Source organism: Arachis ipaensis, chromosome B01 (assembly GCF_000816755.2).
Source record: "Arachis ipaensis cultivar K30076 chromosome B01, Araip1.1, whole genome shotgun sequence".
Classification (NCBI taxonomy): Eukaryota; Viridiplantae; Streptophyta; class Magnoliopsida; order Fabales; family Fabaceae; genus Arachis; species Arachis ipaensis.
Genome location: NC_029785.2, coordinates 101893452 through 101902658, shown reverse-complemented (window position 1 = coordinate 101902658; position 9207 = coordinate 101893452). Strand labels below are relative to the sequence as shown.

Sequence of the window (9207 nt, the reverse complement as noted above, 5' to 3'; positions counted from 1 at the left end):
TTAATGGTTTAATATTAAAAAAAAAGAATTGATGGTTCGCCAACCCGCTAATAGGAGCGAGTAGAAATTTAGAACTGCCTCAATAGACAGATGGAGCAAATAAATAACGAATTTTTGTGAAGATATAATGGGTGTGCCCGTTTGCCACTCCTATTCATGACCAATCATCAAATAATTATATTATTTTTGCGTACTGCTATACATACAAGTCTTTTTGACATACAAGTCATACAAGTTAATCCTAACCCAACAAAATCCACTTACATAACGCGCGTGTGAAAATCACGTTGTTCCTCTTTATATCACGCGTTTTTCCTTCTCCTCATCCTCTTCCTTCTTCTTCTCTTCCTTCTTTGCGTTTCTCCTTCTATTTCTTCACGTGTTCATTTTCATCGTTGTTTTTTTTATTACTGCTGTTGTTGCTACAATTTTTTTCTCCTCCTCTTTCTATTGATTTTGCAACATTATGTATTTTTTTTTCTTCTTTGTTTGATTTTTTTCTCCCAAGAAGAATTATGACAATATGAAATAAGAAGATGAAAAAGAAGAAGCAGCAAAAGATGAGGAGGAGGAAGAGAAAGAGTTTTGAATTATGCAAAACTTATCAGCACACGTACACCGAAAATTTTTAAACAATACACTCAAATATCTTCGTGTTACACCAAAATTTGCTGCAAATATAGAAAAATGTTTCCTTTAATACTGCATTTTTTCTTCTTTTTTCCTTATTTTTTTTTTAGTTGAATAAATGTAAGTTCATCATCTTTCAAGTAATTTTATACCATTATATGTTTTTTCTTTTTCTTTGTTTGATTATTTTTGTTTTTATTCTTGTTAAGAGAGTAAAACAAGAAGAAACTTGAGAAGATAAAACAAGAAAAAAAAAGATGAATAAGAAAAAAAAAGATGATAATAATAATGATGAAAAAGAAGAAGAAGAAGAAGCAGCAGAAGGTGATGAGGAAAGAGAAGAAGAGTTTTGAATTATGCAGAACTTATCAGCACACATACATCGAAAATTCTTAAATATACAATACACTCAAATATCTTCGTGTTACACCCAAATTTGTTGCAAATATAGAAAAATATTTTTTTTAATGCGGAATTTTTACATTACATTTGATTCAAACCATCAACGAAGAACAACAATTTTCGCAAACAAAAACATTATTTACTTACAGAATTATAAACTACTAATGAAAACATTAATTGAAATCGAACCACATCTCAACCACTTGATTGGATTTAAAAGAATAATCAATTTTGTTATGATTCAATTGACAGTTTGAACTTGAATTATTCATTATTTTCAACAACGAGATAACTAATGATGGAGGAGAAGGAGAAAAAGGAAGGAGGAAAAGAAATTTCGATGAAGAAAGAAGGAGGAAAAGGAGGTAGTGTTGATGACGACGATAACGAGTAATAATGGCATGAAAAAACGTGCATGCGTGAATATAAATGACTTGTATAGGCTTATATAAAAAAATAACTTGTATACAGAGAATAATACATTATTTTTTTAACAAAGAAAGATTAAATTTTTTGCTTACTATTCCTCAAAACATCTTTTTTCTAATCGTATTTTTTAATTCGACAAGTTAAGATTTAATTTATTATAGATTTAAATTTTAATTTAAGAATTTTATAATTATAGACAATATTCAAATCTCCAACCCTGTCTAAGTGGTGAACTTACCGCTAGAGCTAGACAACATAAGGAATTTAGCTGAATAAATTGTATCTACCCCTATCTCCTGTATAAATAACCAAAACGTCCCAATTTGGGGCATTTCAAAAATGTTCAGGATAATGAGAATATTAATCTCAATTTATGAACCTCGTGGCCTTGGTTCATGGTTGATCCGCGCCAAGATAGATATAGATGAGGGCGTTGAAAGTTGAAAACAAGAAAGAAAGGAAGAGGATTGGGGTGGGTTTGGCGGGGTCCACTTGATAGTTTTACCTGGTCGCAATACGCGGTTTGAGTGGACCCCACACTTGCTCTCCTCTTCCTCCTTCCTCAGCACCTCTGCTGTGCTCTCCTTCAAAGAGCAAGGCAGCCCTGTATCTAATAGTTTGTTGTTATTGTTATTATTGCGTGAATGCAAAGGGTTAAGCAGAGGAGGAAGAGAGAAACATCCCAGACGCAAACAAATTGAGATAATGGGTTAGAAAGAAACATCCCACACCAACCTTCACCCTCTAAACAAGTACCACTTTTCTTTTCATTCCACCCGCCCTCTCTTGGACTCTACCCGGCTTTTCCTTTCTCTTGTCGTTTACCTTAATTGCTGCATCTTTTTATTGCTCTCTGCTGCTTATAAATACTTCCTCTCTTTCTCTCTCTCCGCATCTTTTCTATTTTGCCGCCGTTTAATGAAACACCACCACCTCGCCTCTGCCGCCGTTTCCTAGCTGTTCCGCCGCCGTCGCCATGTCGCTCAAGCGGCGCCCCGAAGATGCTAAGCACAAATCTGACACTTCCACTCCCGACGATAAGCGGCCGAGGCATCCACCCTTTGCCAAGTACTGCTCTTCGTTTTTTACTTTTAGGTTTTTTGTTTCTTACGGTTGGATATGGTAGTATAGGGAGGGGAATTGAATTGCCAAATGAATGCGCATTGCGGCGATTGAATTTAGTATAGGATTATGACTCCAATGCAAATAATGAGTGAATGAGCCCGATCAAATTTGCTATGTGTTTAGGGGAGTTGAATTGTTCTAATGCATGAAATAAGTAGGTGTAATTTCATCTTAGAGAGGGCCAATGCCATTTGTTTTTCAGGCTGCTGGTTATTCTGTTAGATTTCCCTATGCATATAGAGCATTTGATTCGATTAGCAGAACTGCTGAGTTTGGTTTTTGACATTTTTTAACTTGGTTATTATTGTGAATGGATGGTGTTCAGTGTGGTGTGCGAGTTGATGAGGATACAGTCAGTCAAGCATTTGCTGGAGCCGATTTTAGAGCCCTTGATTCGTCGAGTGGTATGAACTCTTTTTCTCCTGTTTCACTGCTATCTATATGGTAACTGTTACATTTGTTTTTTCGTATTCAATCCGTTTTCTATGTTTGTCCGGCTGTTTCGTATTCATGGGTATGTGGTCATTTTGCTTTTAGTATTTCCTTCTGTTTTCTGGGCAATGGCATCCTTCATTTGATTAACCCTTTATGCCTTAGAAAAAAACAACCATGGATATGTACCCTTTCCCGTCCAGCCGCAGATACTACTTCCGTGTTGGTTTCAAGCATGTAATGATAAAAATGTGGGACACTGCTAGTCTACTATCTCATGCAATTTGTCTATAGTTACACTGAAAAATAAGGAAAAACAAAGAGAAACATAAAACTTGAAGGTCTTCTTGGTTCAGTTAACTCACTATTGGTCCCCTAAGACACTCACCATGTTTGTTGGGCTCTAACTAAGACAACTACTGCATCAATTTGACCAAGAGAAGTATTTTGCCAAATACAAATACAAACTCTGTTCTTAATTTCTAATTTATGGAAGGCACACATGCTGAGTACATGAATAATACTAGAGATTTTAGGTTAGTCTTGCCTCTTGTAATCTTCTGATAATGTGATAAAGGAACCAATGAGGGGATGCATTGTTAATTTATTATGTTTGGTATGGGTATGGAGTTAAGTAGTGCTGCAGATATGTTTTTTCCTGTCTTGCTGATAGTTGATGTCAGATGCAAATCATATATGTTACATCTTTTCAGGTTAAGGAGGAAGTAGAATTGGCCTTAAGGAAGCATTTAACCAGCCTGAAACAGTAAGAAATAGTCTTCTGTTTACAATTTATATTTCAGTTTTTGGAACTGTTGGCTGCTTATGAAGCAAAGTTGTCTAGCTTAATGCTAGCTGTTTCTCATCCGTCTTTTTGTTTCTTTTCAGGACTGGTGGAAAGGAGATGCATACTTCTGAATTGAGAAGCTTGCAGCTGCAGTTTGAAAACAACATTTCTCTTCCAGTGTTTACTGGAGCTCGGATTGAAGGAGAGGATGGCTCCAACTTAAGAGTAGTATTAGTTGATGTGTCGACAGGGAAAGTTGTTAGTTCAGGACCTGAATCCTTAGCTAAGGTGGAAATTGTGGTCCTTGAGGGTGATTTTGAAGATGAAAGTGAAATTTGGATGCCTGAAGAGTTTAAGAGCAACATTGTGAGGGAGAGAGAAGGAAAAAAACCCCTCCTTACCGGAGATGTAGCTGTATATCTTAAAGATGGGACTGGTATGGTTGGTGAAATTTCATTTACAGATAACTCAAGCTGGACAAGGAGTCGTAGGTTCAGGCTTGGTGCAAAAGTTATGGACAACTTTGATGGCGTTAGAATAAGAGAAGCAAAGACAGAGTCATTCATTGTTAGGGATCACCGAGGAGAATGTGAGTTTCTCTATATAACCTAGTTCTACTTAATAGATGCTATGAGGTCGGGTTTTCGACAGACATATTTGGACCAGGAGTGTCGAATAAACAAATAAATGAAAAGCAACAATATAGTTGTTATTTATTTGAAATGTTGGATTTGATTATCTAAACCTCGTTAACTGGAAAATATAGTTTTAAACTTAAGGATGCTTACTAGTCCTGGACTTGCTCACCTATATCAATAAGTGATGGTATAAATGGTATAAATGAATGAACTTTCTATCATGTATCTGTAATTTTATTATTTTCCGATGCAGTGTACAAGAAGCACCACCCTCCTAATCTGTTTGATGAAGTTTGGAGACTGGAGAAGATAGGCAAGGATGGAGCTTTCCACAAACGTCTGAGTCGGGAAAAGATCTACAGCGTGAAAGATTTTCTTACACTTCTGAATCTGGATCCTGCAAAGCTACGCAGTGTAAGAATTACTCGAGCAGTATTTTAATCTCTCTTTGTATATACATTTTCTGCAACTTCTAGTTAATAAACCTTACCCGTGTGTTGTTGAGCTTCTTCTACATTTGTTCGTGTTTGATTTTTATTTATTTATTTTTCATTTAAAGGATTTGAGGGGAAAAAAACGTCCATGGCTTTTTTTTTTGGGTATGCATCTATGGTTTTATTATGTTAGACACCATCACACCACCATGGTGACGAGGATGTCCCATGCTTGTTACTGGCATATTTGCACTAAATGGGAAAAAAAACATTGTCAAAGACATCTGATCTTAATAACTTTACATCACTTCTTCGGTCATCCACTGTTCTGAATTAATGAGCATTTTCATCATTTCTGGCAATACTTTATGTACTTGGTTTATTTAGGAAACTGAATAAATTCATTGCTTGGAATGTGCAGATACTGGGCACTGGCATGTCTGCAAAGATGTGGGAAATAACTGTGGAGCATGCTCGAACTTGTACAATTGATACCACGAGGCATGTTTACTTCCCTCCCTCCTCTCAACAGAAAGCTGGTGTGGTCTTCAATGCTGTGGGACAAGTCACGGGACTACTCTCTGAGTGTGAGTATGTCCCGGTACATAAGCTGTCGGAAACTGAAAAGGCATTCTCCTCTGCTAACTTCTTTACTTCCTTTATTCTCTCCCCTTTCCTTTTTTGTTTCTTTATAATACTTACTTTAGATGCATTTCATTATCAGGCTGATGCTCAAGAATTGGTCATTTCTGCAATTAAACAAGGCGAAAAAATTTCCTCTTATGAAGATGAAGCATCTCTTTTGGAGGGTTCTTCACATCTAACTAATGTTCTTTACTCCGAGAGCTCACCAAATACCGAGGGATCCAGTGCCAACAAACTTTTGGCTCCTCAAAAGACTGAAGGTCCCACTTACACACCAGCAAGTGCCTCTTCTCCGGATATCATGTCATCCATTTATTCTGTTGGAGGCACCAGTGCCTTGGATGACTTCTGCTTGCCGAACTTTGACAGCATGGGCTTAAGATATGATCCTACTAGTCTTGGTTTTCCGGTCCACCAGGTTGCCAGCACTCTGATCTGCGACCCTGATCCAATGGCCCATGCATTTGGAGACGAAGATCATCTGCGTTTTTTCGATACCGATCAAGATTTGCAGAGCGCTGTGGATAGCTTCATGCTGACGCGCTCATCTGTTGCCATCGGTAAAGCTCAGAGGAGATGGAGAAAGGTAACCAACGTCCTAAAATGGTTCATGGTGAGGAAACGAAAAAGCGATGCTAATCAGCAGCGGCAGTTGCGAAGAACATGAAGTATCCAGTTGCTTTTGTACATCTGTTGTTCAGTTTTACAGAGGAAAGAGAGTTAACGTGGCTTCTCTTTAGATGTAAATACATGTTGATGTGCTTAGGCTCTAATAGCTAGCCAGAAGCCATGTAATTGCTCTTCCTTCCTCCCTTTTGGTTGTCTTCAAAGATTAAAGCTGTAAATAAGTATTTTACAGTCAGGAGAGGATTTCTGGTTGTTGGCAGATGCTTATTATTAGTCAGGTAGTACTAGTAGTAGCAGCAGTAGTAGTAATTATTATATTGGTAGGATGTTCTTCATGAATCATGATCCAAGCCATTGTTATGGATCATAATTTTTGTAAGCACGTTTTGTCCAATAATATCAGCTGTGGATATTATTTGCCCTGGTTTGAGTTTTTAGGTGTTCGCGCATATGTTTTCGTAATTAATGAATGTCCCTTCTGTTGTAGTTGATACTTGATAAATAGGATGAAGATCATTGTATTTTGCTGTGTTTACTGTTACGGAAGTACGGCATAAAGAAATCAAGTGAATTGTTAAATACGGTTAACCACTTTCCAGGAAATTAGAAATTGAGAGGATTTTGTCTGACTCTGGAAGTGGACATTCTTTAACCATGTCTTGATTAAAAGAACAAAAAAGATTTAGCTAAAATGTTTTAAGAGGTTGCTTTTGGTCTTAATGATTTATTATTGTATCATGGAGCTCTGAAATTGTCCAAGATCAAGATGAAAAGAAATCGTTGCATTCTTTTTGCATAAAACAAGCATTGCTTCCCATTTTCGATCTTATTATCTATTTGGTGTTCATCAATAGCAATGATCTTTGTTTTACTTTCCAATTTTTGGCTTTTTAATCAACATATGGTGGTTGTCTCTTGATTGTTTTACTTGTGCCAAAATACCCTTTTGAGAAAACAAAAGACAAAAGATTTGGAATATATTTGGTTTAGGATTTTGCAGGGGAAAAAAAAGAAAACAATAAAAACAATATTTTTTACTTTTTATTTTCACATTTTACTTAAACCGTAAAAACAAAATAAACTACGAATAAGAGCAAAATTAAAAATGCAAATTAAAAGGGTGAATACCCATCTCTTTTAAATTGCATTTTTAATTTAAAAATTATATTCGTGAAAATGCTCTAGGCTTTAGATTTGGTTTTATTTTATGAAATCCAAATAAATTGGTGCTTCTGGACCATACATCATATGATATCTGTGCCAGTAATTAGTTGGATTTAGAATTGATTAAATACCTTTTGTCAGGAAATATTTAAAAAATACAACTAATCAAATTGTGTAATGAGATTATTACCCCTTCTCCAAGAAATTATTTCATTAGCTAGGAACACTCTCAAATCCATTAGAACCTTGTTTGAGATTCATAATCCTTGTGAACATCACACATTATTCAATATAACTGCATGTTGTTTTGCATCTCTTGGCAGAAGATCCATCTCTGAACCATTCAAATCTTTGACACTTCTAATAATTGGCATTGTTTATATTTCTAGTATCTTTGTTATTCATATGGAAAAGACGTTTCATTAGTTATTACCTATAAGTCTATTACTTTATCTGCACATGAAAAAATCACATGTTTCTGACTTAAAAGATATTGAGGTCCACATGATTTCTTCATTTTGTCATTTTTAGTAAACTAGATAGCTTTTCCTTTTGTTGAATTTCATTGACTATACATTTCATTGAACATTTTTTTTAACTCTTTCTATATTGATCTATTTACTAAGGTCATAGCATCTTACAACATGTGTGAATTATATGATGATCGCATAGATTGGAAATTAAATGATTGATAGAATGGCGCTGGCAAATTGGCAAAGATCTTGATGGCAGATTTGGCAGTTTCTTTGTCTTTAATAATTAATTAAGGATGCAATGTAACAAAGTAGTTAGGGTGATTAAGATGGCCTTTATTTTTCCATAAGATGGACGGTGATGTGTGTTGACTAAAATCCAATTAAGCTCTTATTATTATTAGGTCACACTGACGTTCCTTGGTGGAATATGGTCGGTTTACTTTCAGCAAAACACACTTTACTAGGGTTGCATATGGATTGAATAAGATCTATAAATTTGCGGTAATTATTCAAATTCGATCCATATTTTATGAATATGATCCGATCTGCACTTTAATAGGATCGGATAGCAGATGCTGCATTTATATCTGCAGATCCACACAATTAAATAAATAAATATATAATTCAATAATATAAATAGCTAAAACTGGAAAGATGCAATCCCTCGTAATCCTGAATCAACTAAATTTTCAAAGTGATCCCTCGTATTCACAATTTTCACCATTTTACTCCCTCAAATTTAAAATTACCTATATTAATCCCCGAGATTCAGTTTTGGGCACCATATTAGTCTCTAGACCTTTTCTAATACTGAATTCGCGAACTAAGTGCTGAATTGGGTCTGACTTGCCATGCTGGACATATGGCTAAACAGCGTCGTTTCGTTTTGGCATTTAAACAAGGCAAAAACGAGAAAAGGAAGAAGAGTTTATATGATATGCAAATCATTATATCTCCCTTCACTCTCCAAAACGACATTTGTTTGCCTTGTTTAAGAGCTAAAACGAAAAGACGCTATTTAGCCATGTGTCTAGCGTGACAAGTCAGAGGTAGCTCAGCATTAATTTCATTCGTTGATTCAACGTAAAGCGTTTAGGGACCAATGTGGTACCTAGAATTGGATCACGAGGACCAGTATAGTGAATTTTGAATATGAGAGAATAAAATGATAAAAGTCGTGAATCTGAGGAACCACTATGGGGATTTAGTCCCTTAAATCCCTAAACGTAAACGGTGCTGCTCACTTCCCTGGCTCTCTCACCCACGAGTCCATGATGCAGACTCGCCCTCGCGGCCTCACCAGTTGCTGCTCCTGCTCTCCTCTCTGGCTCTCCCATCGACGACCCACCCAGACTCACCCTTCTTCTCTCGGGTCGTCGTCGCCTTCATCATGACATACGTCGTCTCTTCCATCGTAA

At 36.2% G+C, this 9207-nt stretch overlaps 1 protein-coding gene across 1 annotated transcript; it reads left to right on the top strand.

Moving 5' to 3' along the window:
- LOC107632549 (calmodulin-binding protein 60 A) lies at nt 1771–6651 on the top strand. Its single transcript, XM_016336220.2, has 7 exons — nt 1771–2529; nt 2912–2990; nt 3732–3784; nt 3907–4394; nt 4697–4857; nt 5299–5505; nt 5602–6651. The coding sequence occupies exons 1-7, from the start codon at nt 2438–2440 to the stop codon at nt 6187–6189; spliced, it is 1668 nt and encodes a 555-aa protein (XP_016191706.1). The 5' UTR covers nt 1771–2437; the 3' UTR covers nt 6190–6651.

Coding starts and splice junctions, on each gene's coding strand:
- LOC107632549 (XM_016336220.2), top strand. CDS start 2,438: ATGTCGCTCAAGCGGCGCCCCGAAGATGCTAAGCACAAATCTGACACT. Junction 2,991..3,731: donor AGCCCTTGATTCGTCGAGTG/GTATGAACTCTT, acceptor ACATCTTTTCAG/GTTAAGGAGGAAGTAGAATT. Junction 3,785..3,906: donor CATTTAACCAGCCTGAAACA/GTAAGAAATAGT, acceptor GTTTCTTTTCAG/GACTGGTGGAAAGGAGATGC.